Source organism: Amblyomma maculatum, chromosome 3, assembly GCF_055883805.1.
Source record: "Amblyomma maculatum isolate TAMU_Amacu chromosome 3, ASM5588380v1, whole genome shotgun sequence".
Classification (NCBI taxonomy): Eukaryota; Metazoa; Arthropoda; class Arachnida; order Ixodida; family Ixodidae; genus Amblyomma; species Amblyomma maculatum.
The window spans coordinates 159,959,203-159,982,091 of NC_139346.1; the positions used below are offsets into that span (position 1 = coordinate 159,959,203).

The 22,889-nt window shown below is 48.9% G+C and overlaps 1 protein-coding gene across 1 annotated transcript in view; it reads right to left on the reverse strand.

Annotated features, from left to right (window-relative positions):
* LOC146196644 (uncharacterized) overlaps positions 1 to 22,889 on the reverse strand; it is an 87,379-nt gene that overhangs the window by 37,913 nt on the left and 26,577 nt on the right. The window contains exons 16-17 of the mRNA XM_084597049.1: positions 4,409 to 4,600; positions 682 to 1,707 (exon numbers count right to left, since the gene is read on the reverse strand). Of these exons, the coding sequence (XP_084453175.1) occupies positions 682 to 1,707; positions 4,409 to 4,600 (1,218 nt within the window). The remainder of the gene's footprint in view (positions 1 to 681; positions 1,708 to 4,408; positions 4,601 to 22,889) is intronic.

The window sequence follows — 22,889 nt, forward strand, 5'->3', positions numbered from 1 at the left end:
CGTGTTTTTTCTTCATTCAGGGCAAAGCGAATAACAATTTATCATACTGCCCAACCGATGCGTGTATTGTATCTTAGAATACGCGACAGTGTACGGTGGCGTCCATATATAAGGCTATAAGATAGTAGCCGGTCAACCCCTTCCGTACTTTTGTGATAAACGCCAGCACCTGTTTGGTTTCCCATATTTTACGTTTAATATTTAGGGAATGGTGCGGGAAGAGGGGGGGGGGGGTCTTTTGTTCTGGTTCGTTTTTTTTTCAGTCGCAGTGCATCACAGAATGTACAATGTGCAGCGGCTTCACGTCGAATCCTGTCTCATCACCAGTGCGTCGCGGCTTGGAGGTCATTGCTATTTCAGTTGATTGGTCTTCTGTCTCGAAGTTTGGAAGAAAAACTGTTAGGTTCCCGGATTCACAAAAAGTGTGTGTATCACTTCAGCCAAGCTTCAGGACTGGCTGCTTCAGAGCGGGTGGATTAAGGCGATCCAAAAATATCGCAAAAAAGGGGGGAGGGGGAAAAGAGCAGAGGGAGAGGGAAGTAGGGGCTCAGGTGCTGGTTAAACGTAGTCATTTGATTAGAAGCATGCAGAATGCATTAGCATCACGCGAGTCCTCTAAATATTTCGCGCAATGCGTAACCAATTTTGTAGTCGGTAACTGTTTTTCTCTTCACTGCTTACCTCCAGAAACGGTATTCAGGTCTTGTAGGTCGAAACTGTGGTGTAGCTCGTACGGTATGGGCGTGGACGAAACAAACATGATGCTATCCCTTCCGCCCTGTAAGCTACCCTCGACGCTGTTCACGGGCTCGTCGTCAGTAAGCGGTCTCCGAACGGGTGTTTCGAAATCGTTTGCCGCTGTTCCGGCGACGAACTCGCCGTCTGCCACGGGCTCGTCCTCTACAGGCGATTCTGTTATGGCCGCCAGAAGACTGGGCCTCGCGGTCGTCGTCGTTTTGGTGGCGACGACTTTAGGTCCTTCTTCAACGCCCGAGGGCCTTCTAGTGGTGGTGCTAGTCTCCTGTGCGCCTGGCTTTGTCGAAGAGCTTGCTACATGCCTCCGAGTGGTTGGCGAAACCGTCGTTGTTGTGCTGGAGTCTTCGTGTCCTTCCTTGGGGCCAGAGTCGAGCCCGGCATCGGGCGAGTCGGCGTTTACCGTCACAGCTGTGTCGTCGTTCTCGCCTCCTATAACAGCGGTGAACGTAGTCACCGAGTGCGGCGTAGTTACCGTCGGAGCGATCCTGGTGGCCGTCACGGTGACAACGTCCTCCGGAGTGGTGGTGGTGACGGTGGTGGTAGTGGTCGGTGATGGCTTTGCAGTCGGGGCGAACCTTGTAGTCAAGGGTCCAGCAGTTGTGACATCCGGCTTTGTCTGAGCATCTTCGGTCGTGGTCGTAGAAGCAGCTTCAGTCGTGGTCGTCGTGGCATCTGCCTTTGCGGTCGTAGTTTCGGCTTTCTCGATGATCACGCTGGGCGTTCTGGCGGACAGTTCTACGTCGTCGTTGACGCCACTGTACGGCCGCTTGACGGGCTTGGGAGCGAAGCTGTACCTACGGGTAGGCGCCGTGTACGGCCTCCTGGTAGTAGTGCTGGTAGTTGTTGTCGTGGCGCTTGCCTCGGCCTCGTAGTCCACGGTCGCCGGGTAATCGTAATAGTCGTCGTCGGTCGGAGGAGGCGGTGTCGTTGTGGTCTCTGACGTTTTGTCTCCTGCGTGAAAAGACAACAGGGCATTACTTTGTGAGCTCTTGAGGACACAACATCCGAATGCTTCAACCTCCAAATGACACTCGCAAGGTGGTGCTGTAAAAGATGATGTTGTAAAAGATAAAAGATCGTGTTGTAAAGACAAGCATAAAATTTTGGCTCTAACTTTAAAAGCTTCCTGCGCGGGCGTTACACAAATTTTGGCGCGTTACTTTTCCCCGGCCTTATTACATTGCACGGCGGAAAAAATATAACCGCAACGCACGATCCCGCCTAGAGTCAAAACAACGACACATTTGCTGTTCTTCGGTGAGCCTGAAGCAGCCAAAGATGAATGCAACTTGAACAAGCATTCGGTGATTTTTGGAAGGTGTGAACTAACATGTTGTAGCCGCAACTCACCACAACTCCAAATTCGTATTCTTGTAGGGAGCAGTCATTACTGCCAGGAATGCGGGCAACAGGCTCCGGAAGAGTGCGCATCACTCAGGCACCGTGCATTTGCATCAGGTGGTGGGTGCCTTGCAATGCTTCTAGCGAACTTTGAGACAGTCTTTCTGAGCATTTTATTTTTTTCATCGGTTAATCTACTTCGCGACTTATTTCGAGTTGGGAAATCGGCTTACTGCTAAGCCAGCGCACGTAAGCTACCTAGTAGCAGTGTACTTGAGCAAAAGAGGAAAAGAGGGTCTGTATACTTCCTTAATCAGGGTGTTGAGGCGGACTAGCTGGCAGCTTACCGAGGGCAAACATAGCTAATTAGGCGGAATGCAAGAGTACACAGCGGGAAACATGGGCGCTGACCTACAAATGAGGACATATTGTAAGCGTGCAAAAGAGCAACAAAGATAAGAAAAAGAAAATACTTGAATGTAAATAAAGACAGCAAGTACACGTCAGTTCTTTACCTAGTACTTGAAGCTGCTGGCAGCATATTAAGAACTTTTTGTGACCTTATTTCTTTCCCATTCCTTCTCCTTATACTTAGTTTTCTTTTTCTTTCTGTTCTTATAGTACCTCGCAGCGATGCTGTTTTTGTGTACGCGCACACTGTAATCCTAGTTTCCGACCAGGCCCCATGTGACCTCTCTCTCTTGTTTCGCTACTTCTCGACGTGTACGCTGAGGAAAAAGAACACCACTGCGGGCGTAGGAGTACCTTAGGGAATGGAGGTGAATAAATAACGACGCGGTACACTGAAAGGATCGTAATCATCATCAAGTCTGTACAGTTCATGTCCGTTGTGGTACAAAGGTCTCTACTATTGATTTTTAATTGCCCTTTTTTCCCGCGCTAGCTCTGCCGACGTTTTTCCAGCACATTTTCTGTTCTCATCTTCTTATGTAACTCTGCCTTCTCCTGCCGTTTCTCTATCCATATTGTCCTATCCTTAAAAGGCAACTCCGGATGTTTTTTCGGCATTCGCATATACGGGTAAAAATTTTTACTGTAAATTTTCTTCTTCGCCTTGATTCATTCTACTAAATTTGGGAGCAATGCGAAAATTAATTCGCGCGCAACTCGATTTTAAAATTTGCAGTTTTCGCGGTCTGGTTCAGACGATTTCTGCGAACAACACTGCGTTTGTGACGTCACACACATTATACCCACGTTACTGTCCGCTCCTTGTGTGGTCAAGAAACTTTTCGGTCTGTATTAGGATTCATGCATTTTATGTACTGCGTCATAATTACCAGACTTTACTTCTTCCATCCAACGCTCGTGCGAGTGTTTTTCCAATACTATATGTGACGTCACCGTCTCGTCAACTGTCGTTTCTGGCCACGAAACCAGTTTCGATTCGCTTTTTTTTTTTTTTTAATAAGAATACTCGCAATTTCGAAAAACAGTATTTTATGTCGGAGTTATGACAAAGCGAAGAATGTAATGCAGTCAATAACTCAAAGTGATGAAAAAAAAAAAAAAAAAACACCGTAGTTCCACGGATGACCGTTAGTTGTCCGTTCCGCTCGTTCGTATGATGCCGAACTGCGTCAGTGCCCATTGCGGCACATTGGCCCGTGACTGAACGCAGATCGCGTGCATTTTCCGTGCTTAGTCAAGCTTAACATCTATTGCCGGACACGTTAGCAAGAAAGGAAAAGAGAGAACTTCCTCGTCATTAGAAGGCTCCAGGGCCCGTCAATGCTCTCCGTGACCTAGGCCGCTAATGCAAACATTGGTTTTGCTGGGAAGTGTTCGCAACAGGCGGCGACATTTAGGACCTTATTCATTGCATATTAATTATTATTATTTTTTCTTTGTACGCATTGCGACCTTCATTGTGCCTGGCGCTGAAATGACGCTAGCATGGCTTTGGTGCCAGGTCCGCCAGGAAAAAATTGCAACTCAGGGTTTACGATAATCGTCACTCCAGTTTTCGCTCCCGAAAAAAAAAAACTACACTAAAAAATGAATCAAGTTGGTGTTCTAGAGAAATGATCGGCGTACCTTCACGTGCTGCTTAGTCGATTATTTACTATTTTGTATACTGCAGTCGGGGCGGGCGGCAAACTTTTCCAAGACATGTTCCTAGGAAACAGCGATTGGATTGACCTGCACACTAGAGCCTAGTTAGCACAAATCACGGCCCCGATATTGGTGCTGTGTTTGCAATGTGAGGCGCAGCGTAAGACCAGTGCACACCCAACACACTCCAATGATGGGTCGATGGCTCGTGCTGCCCGAGAGGGCAAAGGCGTACCGCTGCAGAAGACGCTGGGGCAGCACTGGCCCGCCTCCCTGGCCGTGAAGCATCCGGGCGCTGGTGTGCCGATGACTGGACAGACGCGCAAATAGCAGACGAGCACGCCCTTCTGGCAGGTGCAGTTGAGACAGGGTTCCGGAGTCTCCACCGAGTCGCCGTGCTCGTACCGCTCGGACTTGTAGAAGCAGCCTGCGAGCGGGAGATCACATCATCATCATCATCATCAGCCTGACTATACCCACTGCAGGGCGAAGGCCTCTCCCATATTTCTCCACTTAACCCGGTTCTGTGCTAGCTGCATTCACTTGACCCCTGCGAACTTCTTGACCTTATTCGCCCACTTACCTTCCTGCCGCCCCCTGCTGCGCTTTCCTTCCCTTGGAATCCAGTTTGTTACCCTAAGCGACCATCGGTTATCCTCTCTTCGCACTACATGTCCTGCCCATGCCCATTTCGTCTTAATTTCCACTAGAATGTCGATAACTTGAGTTATTTCTCTGACCCACTCTGCCCGTTTCCTATCTCTTAATGTTACCCCTACCATTTTTCGTTCCATAGCCCTCTGGGTTGTCCTCAACTTAAGTAGAACTCTCTTGGTTAGCCTCCACGTTTCAGCGCCATGGGTGAGTACAGGTAAGATGCAACTGTTACATTTCGTCACATTTAAGTGTTGTAAAAACGTCGAGGCTTGGAAAAAGAGTTTTTGCACAATTATCGTGTTTCAAGCGGTACCAACGAAGGCACTGCGGCCTTTAAAAGCAGCTGTCTTTCAAGTGCCATAGACAAGCATTGTCATTGCGACTCACGTCAACCGGCTAGATCTCGTCCGCTGTGAGGAAGAACATCTAACCAGTCTTGATTTGCCTTTCATTTAAGTATTCCTCTCTCTCTCTCTCTCTCTCTCTCTCTCTCTCTCTCTCTGTCTACTTTACCCCTGGACTATCGTCCACCGGCCAGTTACAGGATTTGGTGGGAGTTAGCAGCTCTAGAAGCCACTTCACGTTGAGACGAAAATGAAGACGGAACAAGTCCTATATACATGTCATTGCGTCTTTATTGGCGGCACGAATGAAAAATGCAATCTTTGATGCTGTTTTCTTCAGTCAAGGGTTTCGAATCCGAAATCATTGATCGAGTGAGTGCATGCACCAGCGGTTATGTTCGTTGCTGTATTCAGTTGCGTTCAACTTACAATAGCGGTTCGGTATTTTGCACCACCTGCGTCACCATAGTGACAGTCAGCGCTGATTAGCGCGAGCAGGGCCACCTGTAACCATACAAATACGGCCGAGCCTGCACATAGTTGGAACTCATCAAATTAGGCAAGAATTTTATACGAATTACGCGGAGTCTGAATTAACGAAAGCCACGTCGAAGGCTCGCCTTAATGCAGAAACCAAATCGTTAATTCGAATTAATGGGGCTTAAGAAATAAGCGAGCTCAAATTAGCGAGACCGCACTGAAAACGAAGTGTGTGCGACAGTGGCAATCGCATCTAATTTTATCACGGACTCAAAACGGATTGAGTTCCCACTTGTGGAGCGTCGGCATTGTTTCTACTTTCTTTCATTTTATGGTTTCACTTTGTGTATACGCTATAAATCGGTTTTGGTGGTTCACTTTTATTTTCGTTTGCTCTGTTTACAGTTGTTCTCATTCGGGCTTGTTTCTTTCGGTCCCATGGCAGCGAAGTAGATAAAATGTTCATTCATTTTGTCTAGGGCGCACTCTGTTGAAGAAAATTCGAGGACACTTTGGCGACTAAAGTGATGAAAGGCGAAAGCCTGAGTGCTGCATTTTGTTACGCGACTGTTGCGCATGTAGCGATGAATGCTGCTACGATTAAAGCGAGCAACTACTCTTTCACATTCTGCGAGTGCATTTATGCAGTGAAGTCTGCTTGGCAGCGACGAGATCGCGCTCCCTGTATCTTTGCAGTTGTTCTACGTTTACTGTTGTGTGGTTGATTTTACCGGGTCCGCGGCATTAAGTAGTAATTAATTGTACAACTTCCACTAATTAATAACTACTATTCATTACACCTTGATTAGTAATTAGTAATTAGTTATTGATTGGCTTATGGTCATATAAGGCACGCATTCGCGCATACTGTGGTGGTGCTCTGTGATTGGTCGAGACGGGATGACGTCATCCCGTCTCAACCAATCAGAGCCGCTGCAAAAGCGTGACACACTTGCTGACGACAGCGATGAGGCAATAAAGACTTTCGCCTTAATAAAATAACAAAATGTATATATACTTCTCCCCGCATGGTGCATAACTAAACATTTGGAAGTCTGCACTTCTTTGCTTCTTTGTTTTTGTTTTTTATTTTACGTCTGGTAATTTTTTTCTCATCCTAGCGCGACATCGCGTGCGCGTTTCCGTGTGTGTGCGAATTGCTGTCGATCTAATAAAGAGTTCGGGGTGGAAGTTTTGAGCGCCGGTAGAATAAAGGGATTGCTCTTACCGACTTTCCATATATATCTCTTTCTTTTTTGGACGTAACTCGCGTCTCTCTAATAAGGAAAGAGCAGGAGGAAAGCGTAATGAACCGTGGGCGAAGGCAAACTGACGAGCCAGAAATTGATTAAACCATTACGGCCCGGCGCTTCAGACGTCGGCGGGGCGGGGCGAGAGCGTTCACGTGGAGTATAGCGTTCAAATATCCGCTGCCGCCATTTTTACGGAGCGCCGCGCAGGGCCGTTGTAGCTAATTTGTCAGCGCCTTCGGATTAATGTTGTGCATCGAAACGTGTCGAGTTGCTTTGCTGCCTTTTCTCTTTTACCCCCCCCCCCCCCCCTTCCAAAACTCTATCTTCTTTTCTTTATTTTCCGGTTGTTCCAACGAGACCTCCTGACGGGGTTCTTCTTTTAATTTATTTTTCACGTCAAGGCCGGCAATTAACGTCTGACGTTCGTTTCACGTGCGCGTTTTTCATATAGCGTCAGCCCGCCTCGAAGCGGCGCTATTTATTTAAAGCTGTAGGCTGTGTGAAAGGTGGTTTATCACTCCCTCTGGTGGCAAAACCTGTTTGGATAACTACTGGCGACTACTTCTAGCCTGTCCTCGTTACTGGTTTCGCTTCACTATCTAAGGTCAGGGAGGTTTGTTAACGGCGAGCATTGTTGTTAGGACTTGACGTATATTGATACATGGAGCTTTTTTTTTCTTTATAGGAGGGGGAGGGGGAGGGGGGGGAGGGGGGAGGGGGGAGCCGGTGAATTAAATTTTTGATTTCTAAATTTTTCTTGCACGTGAAACCCTCGCTGACTGCACAGACATTAGTGCCGTTTTTATTTTATTAGTTTCATTTTTGCCTACTAGATTCCCGGGCAGCACAAAACCATGGGTCAAATATTGATATTGCATTGGCAATGTTCTATCCTACGTGGGACCGTTGCATTGAAAACACACTCCGAAATTGGGCCGATTGTTCGTGTCGCATGGGTTGAGCGGCATTCGGAAGCGGGACAAATTCCGACGACTGAGGTGCGTTCTCTGTTTTGGCCTTTCACGACAGAAAATGCCTCACCGCAATGCAGAAAGAATCTCGAAAACAAAGTTTGCAAAAAATCCTCCAAGTCAAGGTATTCGTTTGCGTTAGGTATAAATAGCTTGCAACCAATTGCTGTGTATGTGTACGTAGGGATGCGGATGACTGAGCGCAACACAAGGACCATCTCCACAACACAACAGCACAACAGCAGGACCATCTGTACAACACAAAAGCGCGACAGTAGGACATAGGCTCCATGGATATGGGGGCATACACTATGTAATTCCCCAGCAGTCATCGATGAAGGAACAGAAGGCACGCATTGCATGACGGGAAATTTAAGTAGGTGTCAAATTTTTTTGCTCCGCAAGGTATTCACATTTGTCTTCGCTGATTGGCTTTAATAAAACCTAGCGATCTACTTATTTGCCTTTTCAGAATTTTCAAGTTTGAGGACTTTCGTTCTGTTCGAGTTTGTGCTTACATTTAGTTTTGGGACTCTTCAAGCGGCGAGTCCAAGTTGCGTACATTCAGCTCTTTCTTCTCGGTAATGCCTTGACGCTGGGTAAATAAAACCCTTATGACATGATGCTCTCCAAGGCACCCACAGCATCCGTAACGTCGAATTCTGGCTTCTTGGTTAAGGTTTTCCCCATGTGTAGCAAAGTGACAAAAGACAGAGAAACAAGCAGGATAACCAGCTCGGCAACTGAACCGGAGGTCCCGGGATCATAACCGACCGCGGCGGCTCGTTTCGATGGAGTCGAAAGGCAAAAGCCTGCGTGTGCTGCGGGGTGTCAGTGCGCGTTAAAGACTTCAGGTGATCGAAATTATTCTGGAGTCCTCCACATACGGCGTCTCTTATAGCCTAAGTCGCTTTGGGACGTTGAACCCCATAAAGCATAACCTAACCACCATATTTATTCCCATCTTCTTAACTTCCCTTGCGGCGTGGTTCAGGTGTCCACCAAAAAGTATGACAATTACTGCGCCTTTTCTAAAACCAAATTACATATTTATTTATTTATTTTTTTTTAGAAAAACGAGAGGTACACGAACACAGTAGTGTATGTCCCCCTCGTTCATCTGCCCCTTGCCTTTTCACGTTATTTTTTTCAGTACATTGTCCAAACAGTAACTTTCTTTATTAGCAGGGCGTAACTGGTGCATTGAAGTTTACTACCCGGAAAATATTGTATTACCGGAAATTGTATGAACGAGACACAATTTACCAACTTACTACTCGAAAGATTACGGATAACGTCGAAATTTTCTAATTAAGTCTCCTCTTTTTCTCTTTTCTCGCTTCGTCTTCTTCGTTGTGCTTTTCCGCAGTACCGAATTGCGTAGCGGCAAAAACGACGTTGCGGGACGCATAGGAGCATGATTTAATGTCTGAAGATTGTTCAAGTCGAATAACGAACGTAGGAATTTTTTAGCGCTTATAGGGAGAAGAATGGTCTACTTATAAATCTGGATATCTATATTTGAACCCTGTGACCAAGAACTCGTTTGGCGTCTGCATTTGCTGTACGTGCTAGTACGGGTACCGAAAACTAATGCATCGGATATGGTGCGGGCATTGTTCAGCCGTGAATTATAAGTATTTGCTGCACGTCTGTATAAGTCCTGACCTTATGAATTGTGTTTCACGTGTGTGGTGCGTGCGCCGTTCGTAGATACTTGGTTTGTACGGAAGGACTCCATTCCACTGTTGTAACGTTTCCTTTTATCTAGCATGTCGATTTCGCACTACGCGTTCCTCGCACCAGGAGATGAGGAGTAGCCGTTCCCGACAATGCAAGCCAAACCCCCCTTGCATCGCACTAAAATAAATTAATAAGGACCACACAGGACGGTTATAATGTGTAACGCGAATGTTTGAGAGTTAGCTGAAGTTTTCACATTTGTACCGCTTTTTTTTTTCTTTCTCGCAAAGTCAGGCAGCCGGAGGCGAATCCAGGCCAGTCCAGGAAGCAGTGGTGCTCTCAACTCCTCCTCGCTGTTAACCTCTTCCCACGGCAGCCTCTTCTAGATGCGCATTGCTTCGCTCTTGCCACGCAGCTCAAGCCCATAAGCCATCCCTTTGTCCGGTCCCCCTCTTCCTATTTCCCCTCCCTAAAGTAGGGAAGGATTTCCCTCTCGCCACCTGCCAGCCGAGGCAGGTGCCGCTGCGAAAGCACATGTCGATTACTACGGCGCCAAACCGAGGAACGAGCTACCAATGCCGTCTATCGCTACCGCGCATACGCAGATCACCCTGACGGCGACAGATGGCGCCACGTTCCCGCCTAATGTAGGGAGCCTCTATATGTAGGGAGCCACCCTAAAACAAGTTGTTTGCATGGAGGCTCCCTAGCCATATGATATGTCGGTGGATTTCGCAAGCAGGGACCAATCAGCGCGTGCGCCGCTGACGGCGCGTGGCAGCGGTAGACGGTAGCGCTAGAGATAAGCTGAGCTAAAGGTTTCTAATAAGACCTACCGCTCCGAAAGCAATGTTTTTGATGGCCCGCCTTCATGAAATGGTAATTACTAAATGTTCCAAGCAGGCAAATCATTAATCATTTCTCGAAAAGCGATTAAAGATTAGCATTTGCTTCGTACGAAGCGACTCTTATATGACTGGTTTCGTTTTTATATTGCAGCACTTTTTCCAGTGACTACACAAAAGAATTTATGCTTGCGCATGCGATAGGCTGTTGGGCAGTGTGCCAAACAAGACAAATGAGCTAGAACAAACGACATTAAGAAAGGCACAAAAATGCTCACTTGTTCGAGCTGCACAACGGGCCAGAACACTGGCACGGTGCCCTATACTAGCGACGGGCGCGCTTTAACGGCGAGCGTGTCTTCCCTATTTTCTTTTTTTTTTTCTAGCTGTTTCTCTCCCACGTACAACTTCCCGCAAAGAGGCAAGATCCCGATAGACCTTCGCCCGCTCGTCTTCGTCTTCGCGGCTGCGCTTGCTACCGTCCCTTTTTCGCCGTGTCATCCGCAGATGACAGCAATTTTTCATGCCCTGGCAATGGGGCAATGCTCTTGTATACAAAGGACAGGCGGGAAAAGGATGAAAAGGAAGGATAAGGTAAAACTCCCCGAAAAAAAAAAATAGGAGCTCAGCTCAAGTCAGCGCTCGGGGGAGATGGTGCCACGCCATGAAGGGAACACGGCAGATGCATTGTCGACGGGGATCTCGGGAATGGTTTCTTCCTTGTATAGACGTCGGCTCTGAAGGAACCCAAGGGAACCCGTCATAGTACACGAAGACTCAACGCGCAGGCCACTCGGGAAGGGAGGGAGAGGTATAGCTTTGGGATAAAGTAAGAAACGTTATAAGCTCTCCCTGCTGAGAATTCAGTGCTTCACTGGAGCTAGTTTCCTTCTTTCTGTATTGCGCCGCTTTTATTTTTTTTTTAGTTCTTGTCATCTAACCGACTTTCAAATTTCTTTTTCGGTGTAGACTTCCGCACAAGGAGTTAAATTTAGCGATCGAAGCTAATTAATGTTTTCCCCCTTCCGCGCCTTTTTATCTTTATTGAAGCGAAAGCGTCGCTACGCTATGTAAAACCAAGGTTAAAGTGCCGCGCGCAGGCGCATGCTCCCCGCCTTCTTCTTGGCGTCTTCCGCATTTTCTTGCTCCATTTGACCGGCTCCTTCGGTAAATAAAGAGCTTTATCACGTGTAACCATTAGTCAGCAACTTTTTTAAGATGATAGCATTAAAGACCCCGTTGTCTGGAAAATCCTGCGTCGGCTTTATCGGCGTTGTCAGCGAAATATAACGGGCGTTGCTCTGACAGGCGGCAGCTAGGAGGTGACATGGTCGAACAATGTTTCGTCGATGGGCAATTGTGTGGTGTCACATGTCACAAGGTTGGAAGAAGGTGCTCACTCGCATCGCTAATTTGAGGTGGGAAGGAAAGGTGGTACAGGAATCAACCTTCCAGGGGCCCCGCCACAGTGGCTCAGTGGTTAGGGCATTCGACTACTGTGCCCAAGGATGCGGAATCGAATCCCAGCCGCGACGGCCGCTTTTCGATGGAGGCGAATTAAAACCAAGGCGCCCGTGTACTATATGCGACGTAGGTGCACGTTAAAGAACCCAAGGTGGTCGAGATTATTCCAGAGCTCTCTACTACGGCGTCCTTCATAGCCTGAGTCGCATTCGGACGTTAAAAACTAAATCAACCTTCCAGCGATCTTGGAAGCCGAGTCAGCATGCTACTCATAGGCCGTGCAGGCATGTTCGTACGGTTAGGTTAAAGCTGGGCTGTATACTTATGTCGGCTGGTCGCTTGCGGCCGCTAGATAAATAACGTGGTTGGCCAGGAGTGTGTGCTAATAAGGATGTTTTATATATTAGAGGCACAGGTTAAGGGACTGGTAATTAAGCGAGCAGAAGCTGCATGTACGCGAACGAAGAACCGCAAGGGGAGCCGCAGACCGGAACCATTAACGCCATCGCGTGACGCACTTACAAGACGGAGCTTAAGAGACCCCTGTAATTTTTATTCGCGCTGCCTGCTGCAATCACTCGAGCCGACGAATAATGTTCTGTGAATGTCGCACTAGTAGAATCTTTTGTGTGCGTGTATGGTTGTATCCCTAAAGTAATTTATCCGCGGGTCAAGTAGGTGACGTTCCCACATTTGCGGCGTATCTATAAGTCCATTTTCATTGGCTGGCTCCAAGGATTCATTTACTGTAAGTACAGACTCGCTCCGTGCATCGACAGTAGCAGTCAATGCGCCGAAGCAGCTGCGGAGTACCTTCACCGCAGCATCAATCAATTGCGCAAGAAGGATGAGAGAGAGAGGGGCTGCGAAAGAAGCACGCGAACAAACTCCGCAACAACCAATTATGGCTTGCTGTAGAAACCGACGTGGTGGGAGCGGAGGTGATCGGCGAGGAGGGAGAGTGAGAAGCTAATACAGGGAAGCCTCCTCTCCCACTTTCCCCATTTCTTCCCCGCCACTTCCCTTCGCTTCTCCATAGTTCACTGGGCACGTCTGGCAGCGGAGCACCGTAACGAGCTTTGGCCGCACGCTACACACATACGCCGCGAGCTCGCCCGACGGCGCATTAGCAAAGATTTACGGTAAACAGGGTCACGACGCCGCCCGAGGCGGGCGCAAGCGTTGAGAATGGCTCGGTGAGTTAGCGCAAAGCGTTCCCCGTTTCCGCACTGAACGACCGACCACGTTGCCGCTTCCACCACAGCCTTGCGCCGAAAAGGAATCCTTCTTATAAGCGCACTCACGGCTTCTCAGCTTCTCCTCCACCTCTTCGCCATCCGGATGCACTCTCGGCTGCACGTCGGCGGGGAGTCGGGGTGTTGCTAGGTGGGCCAACACAGACCGGGTCTTGAAGGCATTCGCGCGTCCTGGAGTGTTTGTGTGCGTGGACGTGTTAGTCTGTCTCCACAGGCTCGGTCCGCGTTCTCGCGCTATGAAAAGTGATGTTTGCACCTCCCGGGATAGTGGCAGTCTCCTCGCCTTCGAGAAACACCGCACGGCGGTGACTGCTGGAATTAAATTAGGGAGACTGGGGAAGGGGTTTCTCCCGAATGGCCCCGATTCTGAACCCTTCCCCTCCTTTCTCTCTCCGCGTTTCCGCTTTGCGTCTTGAACTTTCTATCCCCCTACTTTATTTTACCAGTGGCCGCGAAGGCGCCGGCGTGCCCTCTGTTTGCTCCCGCGGAGTCCTTCATCCCGTCCCTCCGCGAGCGAGAGGAAAGAGGGGCGGCCGGGAGCGTGTGTCCCGTCGGCGGGATGAAACGCTGGCAGCGGCCGCAGATGAGTAGCTGTGAGGAGCGCTCCGTGCTCGAGGAGCGGCCGTGCGAGTACATGCGCTATGAAGAAATACGATAAGAATATACCGTGTAACGCACAAATAAGTAAGAGATTAGGTCGCAGCCAACACGAGGATAGAATACCGAAACAAACAGGTCAGCAACTCGAACTCTCAGCAGAGGAACACAGAAGAAAGGGTACATTGATTTTTGTGTCGAAGAAACAGTGTGTGCTGTTCGACACGTCATACAAGAGGCCTCGGAAAATGCGCCGAATTTTGGCTAGAATTCTAATCTCGTGCGAAATCGTGGTTGCACAAACTTTCGGTGGATGCGCTGTAGTTTCAGTAGAGCTTGTGGCACCATGTTTCAGTAACACCATGTTTCACCAGTTTCAGTAGTACATGTGGAACCATCTGTGATCCACTGCATCAAATGGTGGATGTTTAACGGTGACTTCCGCGGTAAGCTCTGATGCAACTGTGTACTTGATCGCGTAGGCCACAGGTTGAGCCAGTTTAGCCTTACTTGTGGCGCCGTCTGGGGGCGGCCGCGTCAAATGGCGGAAGTTTAACCCTACTTAAACCTGGTTATATATGAGCGAAACCACCCGCCGCGGTGGCTCAGTAGTTAAGACGCTCGGCTACTCAACTCGAGTACCAGGTTAATCCTTTCCAATTGTGTGTTCTTTTTTAGTGTGAAATCACTATATATACAACAGGTCATGGTAAGTCATAGGCACCATCACTCTACGTTGGCTGGCGAACTTTAAACACCCGTCGGGGACACTCGCGCGCGTACGAGCTGCAATATCGGGTTTAAATTTTGAATTACCCGCGCGGGGCCACATGGCTGTGACCTCACGAAACATGTTAACCAATCAGAGCGACGGCACAAGCGTTCTCATTGCATACCCACAAGTTACACGCAGCTTCTTACTGACAAAACAAGGTGAACGCTGCGAGCAGTCGGGAAGGACGGCCGTGTGTTACATCGGCTCCGCCGAATTTATGCTCCTTTCCCGGACAAGGATTTCCAAAGCGCTTCAAAAGCAGCAGGACTTGTTCCCGGGCACTTCAGAACAACGAGGAGACCACCGTTTCTCAGGTGGGACCATTTTCAACGAGGATTTCAAGTTCAAGCGGATCGAGCGAGTAGCTAAGCCTAACAGATAGGCCTCGAGTCAGCTGCCCGCCGCGGCTCCGCGGGCAAACTCTGCCGCAAATCATGACAACCTTGACGGGGTACGACCCGGATGGAATGCGTATCGTCACCATTCCGCAGGCGAAAACGCCAGTTTTCGACAAAGTAACAGAAGCCAACATCCAACGCAAGATAGAAGAGTGGGAACGCGCATCAGCCCGTAACAACCGCTCGGCACGGCAGAAAGGACGAACGCCAGATGGCCACTTCACCGCCGCAGCTGATACGCCGCCGCAGGAGACGCCACGCACGCAAGTCAAGCGTTGGAAGCCTCCTCCGCAGCCGCGTCTCGACAAGCAAGATGCAGTCATCATAATCAAACCTAGAGGAACGCTGGATCTCAGCAAATTCAGGGGAAGCAACACTCTCGGAAGCTCCTTGCACATGGCAGCAGGCATTAATAACACATCAGCAGCGCTCAGCGTTTGGCCCATTTGGGAACAAAACATCATCGTCGTCGGCGTACGAGATGCCGAAATAATCAGAAAGATCCTCGCAATTCAAGAACTTAAACTAGGGGACACAGCACACGCAGTGTACTCCTACCTCCGGCCTTCTGACGACACATGTAAAGGAGTAATACAGGTGGACCCTAGGGTTTCCAACGAAGACATCACGGAAGCGCTTCGCTCCCCGGACGCACCAGTGGTGAGCGTGAGAAAACTAGGTTCCTCCAACAAAGCGGCCGTCACTTTCGAAGGAAGAAAGGTCCCTTTTCACGTCTTTTACTACGGAGAGGCGCTTCCTGTGCGCCTGTACAAGAAAACAACACCAGCCTGTTTGCTGTGCGGGAAACTTGGACACCGGGCGGATGTCTGCCCTTGCCCTGCGCAGTCACGATGTCCGCAGTGTGGCCAGGACGACATTCAAGAAGCCCATGACTGCCAACCCAAGTGCACAGTGTGCGAAGGCCCACATCCCATGGGGTCGAATCAATGCAAGTTCAAGTACCGAACATCACAACCAGCCAAATCCAAGACAGGTCAAGACAGTCACCAGTCCAGGGCCAAGTTTCGGGACCGGTCCAGCCGCAGAGGCACATCTAACAGCGGGGACCGACTGACCCAACGGGCCCAGTCCAACAGCAGCAACTCAGGACCACGCGGCTCCCGGTCATCAAGCAAAGGACGTGACACTAGCGACAAGGCGTCGCACCCCACCGGCAGTCGTCCAGCTGAGAAAACAACAGGACCCCATTACAAGGACCAGCGCAACGACGGCAAGGTGAGCTGGGCAGATGTAGCTGCCTCCTCCCCCGAAGCGTTGGCTTACAAACAACTTAAAGCAGAGATCGAGAAACTAAAGTCAGAAAATAGGAAATTAAAAGAGCAATTAGGCGTCGCAGCCAACCCGAAGAACACATTACCTCCATTGACACAACAGGCATGTCCGATGGAGGAGGACAAGGAAGAGGTACACCCTCCGTACCCACAGGAGCTAAATACTAGCACTATCGACAGGCAAACTGCACTAGAGACGCCACAGCAGGCGCCAATGCCGCAGGTACCACAACCGCAGGCAGCAGCACCGCAGGCACCCATGCCGCAATTTATTGAGAACACCGAAACACAGGACCGCATTACCCGCTTGGAAAACACAGTCCAAGATCTCATGGCCAATAAATTACAAATTATGATCGAGACGACAATCAAAAGCATGTTAGAATCAGTCATCAAGCCCATGATGGAAAAACTTGAACCAGTTCTAATCAGGATGCAAGCGCAGGAGATTAGAATTGACCGAAAAATTCAGGAATATTCGGATGTTTCTCACAACAAGGGCACAAAACTACAGGGCAAAATGGGAAATCGTCGCCTAGTCATCCCTGAACTTGATAAAGAACCTGAAGATCCACCACAGGATCCGACACACATTTCTAATCCTCAACATGGCGCCACAACCAAGACCTAAACTCACCATCCTACAATGGAACTGCAGGGGACTAAAGCGCAAGAGGGAAACATTACAACAATACATAGACTCTTATTCTCATGCGCCGCAAATAATAGCCCTGCAAGAAGTAAATATGGAGGCTAAGATCAGAGGATACTCAACACATCAAACAAACCCCTCGACATGTATTTTGGTCCACAAATCATGCACAGCAACCACTGTAGACCTTGACCTACACAGCGACATTGAATATACCTTCATAAAGTTGCTACCACAACACCGTAACAGCAAGGGCACCTATATACTCAATATATATAGTCGCCCCAAACAGCGCCGCGCAGCCTTTGACGCTATCTTTATCAAAGCACTAAGAGAAGCTCACACAGCTCCCCTAGCTATAGTCGGCGACTTTAACGCTTCTAGCCCATTATGGGGATATCCAAAGGAAGACACTAAAGGCAGGAAACTAGCTTCCGCCATCGCTGACATGGCACTCACCTTACTTACTGACCCGCAGCATCCGACTCGAGTCGGTACCAGCATAACTCGGGATACCTCCCCCGACCTGACGCTCGTCCGCAACGCCCGCAACTATGAGTGGCTCAATACGGGAGAGACCTTAGGCAGCGATCACTACATGCTGCAGACCATCTTTGAAAGCAACAAGCACAGCAAACCTCGTGGGCAAGCCAGAATGACAGACTGGGAGAAATTCAGGAAGGATACTAAACTAGTTACATCGGAACAAATAACTAGTTACGAAGAGTGGGCGGCATCTATTCTCGACCTTAAAGAAAACCTCACAAAAACCCTTGCCACCACGGAGGACCACCCAGCTGTTGACAACCATCTTCTACACCTTTGGGAAGCTAGGCGTAGTCTCATAAAACGGTGGAAGAAACAAAGGCACAATCGAAAACTCAGAATTCGAATAGCGAAGCTAACTACTCAAGCAGACCAATACGCATGGGACCTCGCTCGCACCAATTGGCTAAAAAGGTGCGAATCCCTCAAAGGTCGCCTAGACAGCAAGACTACGTGGAACCTTCTCCGATGCCTAATTGATCCACCGAAATCGAAGAGTGAACAACGTAGAAATTTGCATCGAGCCTTACACAACTTTCAAGGCACGGATGATGAACTCATGGATGAACTCACGCGTCGCTATATCTGCACTTCGAGAGACGCAGAACCCTCAAATCCAGAATACCGGGGGGAACCGAACGAAGACCTAGATAAAGACTTCACTTTAGAAGAAATCATAGCAGCACTAGCAGATATGCGCCGAGGTACAGCCCCGGGACAAGACAAAATTACGGTCGGACTTCTAACCAACCTCGGCACGGAGGCACTGCAGCAACTTACGGATTACGTTAACGAATGCTGGCGCATCGGCACCATTCCACAGGCATGGAAAACAGCCAATGTACACTTTATCCCCAAACCCGGCAAGAAAATCAGCATTGAAAACCTACGCCCCATATCCCTCACGTCGTGCGCAGGCAAACTCATGGAAAAGGCAGTCCACGCACGTCTCTCCAACTATCTAGAGAACAACGAGCTACTGCCACACACGATGTTTGGATTCAGAGCACATCTGTCCACCCATGATGTGCTTCTGCAACTCAAACGCGAAGTCATTGATCCAGCACGCAGAAACAGTGACCGAGCACTTCTATCCCTCGACCTCAAAGGAGCGTTTGACAATGTCAAACATTCCACAATCCTCCAAAATCTCCAGACCACCAACTGTGGCCAGCGAGTCTACTCATACATCTATGATTTCCTTAAAGACAGAACAGTCAACATCAGCATCGGCACTAAACAAACAACGCAAGTGAAGATGGGCACGAGAGGCACTCCGCAAGGGGCAGTATTATCCCCACTTCTGTTCAATATTGCACTCCGCAATCTTCCACCTCTTCTAAATCAGATACAGGGCATACGACACGCCCTGTACGCTGACGATATAACCATCTGGACAACTAGGGGTAGTATGGGAATGATGGAAGAACAACTACAAACAGCGGCAACAACAGTTCAGAATTATGCACGAGCGTGTGGACTAACCTGCTCTCCCGAAAAATGTGAACTCCTAGTCTTCCGCCAGCACAAAAATCAGGCCACGATCGACATCCACGTTGACAACTCACCCATAAAGGAAGTTCAGACCGTTAAGATACTGGGTCTATGCATCAATAACAAGGGCAACAACCACCTCGCCATCCAGAAACTCCGCCTCGTGAGCGAGCAAGTCGGCAGGATGATCGCCAGAATAACGACGCGGAAATCAGGGATGCGCGAAGAAGATACTCTCCGACTGGTGCAGGCCTTCGTCGTGAGCCGCATCGTCTATGCGGCACCCTACCTTCGTCTCAAGAAGTTTGACATCAAGAACCTCGACGTCATAATCAGAACAGCCTACAAGAAGGCCCTGGGCCTCCCTCTTACGACATCGACGGACCGGCTTTTACGACTGGGCGTCCACAACACGGTAGACGAGCTGATTGAGGCACACCTCACGGCGCAGGTGGTACGACTCTCCACGACTCTGACTGGCCGACAAGTCTTGAACGATTTGAACATCAATTGCCCCGAACAGCTAGACCCTAAAAGCGACATCCCAGCCTCATGGAGAGGACAATTCAAGGGAACTCCATTACCGAGGAATATGCACCCCGACTTTCACCAGCCAAGAAGACAAGCACGAGCGGAAGCTATAAAAAGGCACTACGGCGGGCGCGAGGGCGTGTTCTATGTCGATGCTGCGGGTCCTGAACAGGGAATGGCGGCCGTTGCGGTAGTACACCAAGATAAAACAGTGGATGGACTAATATTACACAGCCATGACACACTGGCTGCGGAGGAAGTGGCAATTGCCCTAGCTGCGACACACACTACCTCAGAATACATTCTTACAGATTCACAGACAGCATATCGCAATTACCTCAGGGGCAGGATTGCACCGCTAGCAGCTAAAATCCTGCAAGATAGTTACACCCGTGGCTACCAACCCATGGATAAACACTTAGTATGGGTACCAGGTCACCAGGGCATCCCAGGGAACGAGAGCGCACACGCCTCAGCCCGAGCATTTCTCCCCCGGGCACCCAATACGGATCTCGTGGAACCTCCTATCCCATTGCTAACTTACACCGAAATACTTCAGCACTTAAGATTATCTCGCCGGGTCTACCCTCCACCGGCAAAGACACTAGACAAAGGGGAGGAGATACACCTCCGCAAGCTACAGACCAACACTTTTAACAATCCACGCAGACTACACGCAATAGATCCAGAGTCATTTGACTCACAATGCAAATTCTGCGGGGAGAAGGCGGACCTATACCATATGGTGTGGGCATGCCAGCGAAATCAGACTGTCACTATTAATAACCAGCCAACGCAGGAGGGGTGGGAGGCAGCTCTGACCAGCTCGGACGCAAGGGTTCAAAAAGAACTCATCGGAAGAGCGCGGACAGCAGCCTACGCCAATGGGGTTCCGGACTGAGGACTCCAACCGCCGCTACAACCTCCTAATCATTTTCATTAAAATATTTTTACCACCACTGTTGCTGTTGTTGCTGTGGCTGTATAGGAAGAAGGAAAAGAAAATGCACGGGCCTGCTACTGGCTCTGTAGCTGAGCCACCTCCGCTGCCTCGTGCAGACAGAAGAGAAAATAGAGAAGAAAGAAAGGGAAGAGGGAGAGAAAGACGCACACCGCGTCCACCACCGAAGAGGTGGCGAGTGCGATGACGGCCTACAACAGGTAAGAGTTCCAACAGGCTAGCCCCCGCCGCAAGCGGCAGTGACCTACCTGTCCCAGCCCCATCAGCGGATCATCATGGAGACGAGTTCCCAATAAACCACATGTTATTGCCATTCACAGACTTTGAAGAACAGAAGGGAAAATACTTCGGTGTATTGTTCGCAACAAACACATCCCTTTTCCACCCGAGGTTTCTCTTAGGTGGAAATGCGCTTGTTGATTTACCCTGTGTTGTCAAATTTCGAAAGGAAGCCAATTTTTTAAGTGATCTTTAGGTTTAGTATAAAATAGTGTTTACTGAAACCGACACCGATATTTTAACCACTTTTGGGGGGCACGATGCCTCCCCAATCCCTCCTGTTTAGCTCCTGAAGTGCCACAAAATCCAACACTTTTGGGATAAGATATTAGTGAAATAATATGTAATCAGTGCACTTGGTGAAAATCGGAACGCACAGATCGGTATTTAAATTACAATAAGTGATGACGATGAGGTGGCGTGAAATAATTGCAACCAGTGCAGTTGGTGAAAAATACGGCACAGGAAGTTAGCAGAACAGCTCTGAAGTAGGTTCCTGCATACAACTACATGTAGTACGTGACGGGTATATTTAAATTGGTTGGGATGCAGCTGGAGGTAGGTGCATGTGCTGCGCGGGGTGGGGGGGGGGGGGGAAGGAAGAAGAAGCATTGATGGACAAGCAGGGATAAGATGAAGTGCGCACAATGCACACGAAGGTAAAACTGAACCAAAGACGACTGAGTGTAAAAGCTTTCGGCGAATGAGCGTGGGGGTGGACGGAGGAATAGCTTTATTGCTAATGGTTTGTTTATTGCGGTTAACGTGACCAAACGGTTAGTCGCACCATGTTTCGTTAACGAGAAGGTCGTGAATTTTGCCGACATTTCTTTTCAGAAAAAAAAAAAAAGCGTCAGTATGGTGAATGCGCGTGCCGCCGCGCACACGGACGCCTCTTTGTTCCGCCTCCATCGAAACGCAGCCGCCGAGGTCGGGTTCGAAACCGGGTGCTCCGGCACAGTAGTCGGGCGTCTTACCACTGCACCACCCCGGCGGGGCTATGCTGTGCGATGTCAGCGCACGTTAAAGATCCCCAAGTGGTCGAAATTACTCCGAAGCCCTCCACTACGGCTCCTCTTTCTTTATTTCTTTATTTCTTTCTTTCTTTCTTTCTTTCTTTCTTTCTTTCTTTCTTTCTTTCTTTCTTTCTTTCTTTCTTTCTTTCTTTCTTTCTTTCTTTCTTTCTTTCTTTCTTTCTTTCTTTCTTTCTTTCTTTCTTTCCACTTTCACTCCCACTTTCCTTCCTTTTCTTACGGCGCGGTTGAGGCGTCCACAGAAAACAAGTGAGACAGTTGCCGCGCCTTTCCCTTCCTATAAATCAAATCAGAAATCAGGTGGCTCAGCTACAGAGCCAGTAGCAGGCCCGTACATTTTCTTTTCTTCCTTCCTACAGCCACAACAACGTTAAACCCCACAAACCAATCTCTCTTTTCACTTTCACTCCCACTTTCATCTCTTCCCTTAAGGCACAGTTCAGGTGTCCACCGAAGCAAGTGTGACAGTATTGCACCTTTCCCTTTCTGTGAACGAATATATATATATATATATATATATATATATATATATATATATATATATATATATATATATATATATTATTATTATTATTATTATTATTATTACATTTCTAGGATGATCCCTTGAAGGCTATTCCTTAGGCCAGTGTAGCGAAGCAAAAAGGCGCGGGCTGCGTTGTCCTCACTTCAGCCTAGACATGTTCACGGAAATCGTGCGTTTTTTGTGCGGAAAAGTAGCAAGCCCTACATGCGCGTAAGCTTGTGCTTCTTTTTTTTTTGCAATCAGGATCCCCGCCTTCACAGTGTAACGCTGAAATATTTCCAACGGGGCCTTGTCGAAATGGAGGTTCGTGGTTGTTGCATGGAAAAATTTTTTCTGGTTAAATTAATCTGGCTTGTTCTTTACTTCCGCGAGTGTTATTTGACGCTCCAACACCAGTGCATCAGATGGCACTATTCGACAGCAACATTGTTAAAGCTACCAGTGTGCAAATGTGCAAACGGCGGGCGTCCACTCCGTTCAGTCGTCCTCGGACACCGCCCCGACCTCGCGCGCACATTGCCCTGGTTGGACGTGATTCTACCCAAACGAGTGGCTCATATTTCACCGGGCAGGGTCCCCCTTTTTCTGTCCCCCCCTTCCGGGCGGAGCGCTCTTCCTTCCTGGCGAGACGAAAGCGAATCTTGGCGTGTGCCCGCACACCAGCGGCGACGTCAGCAG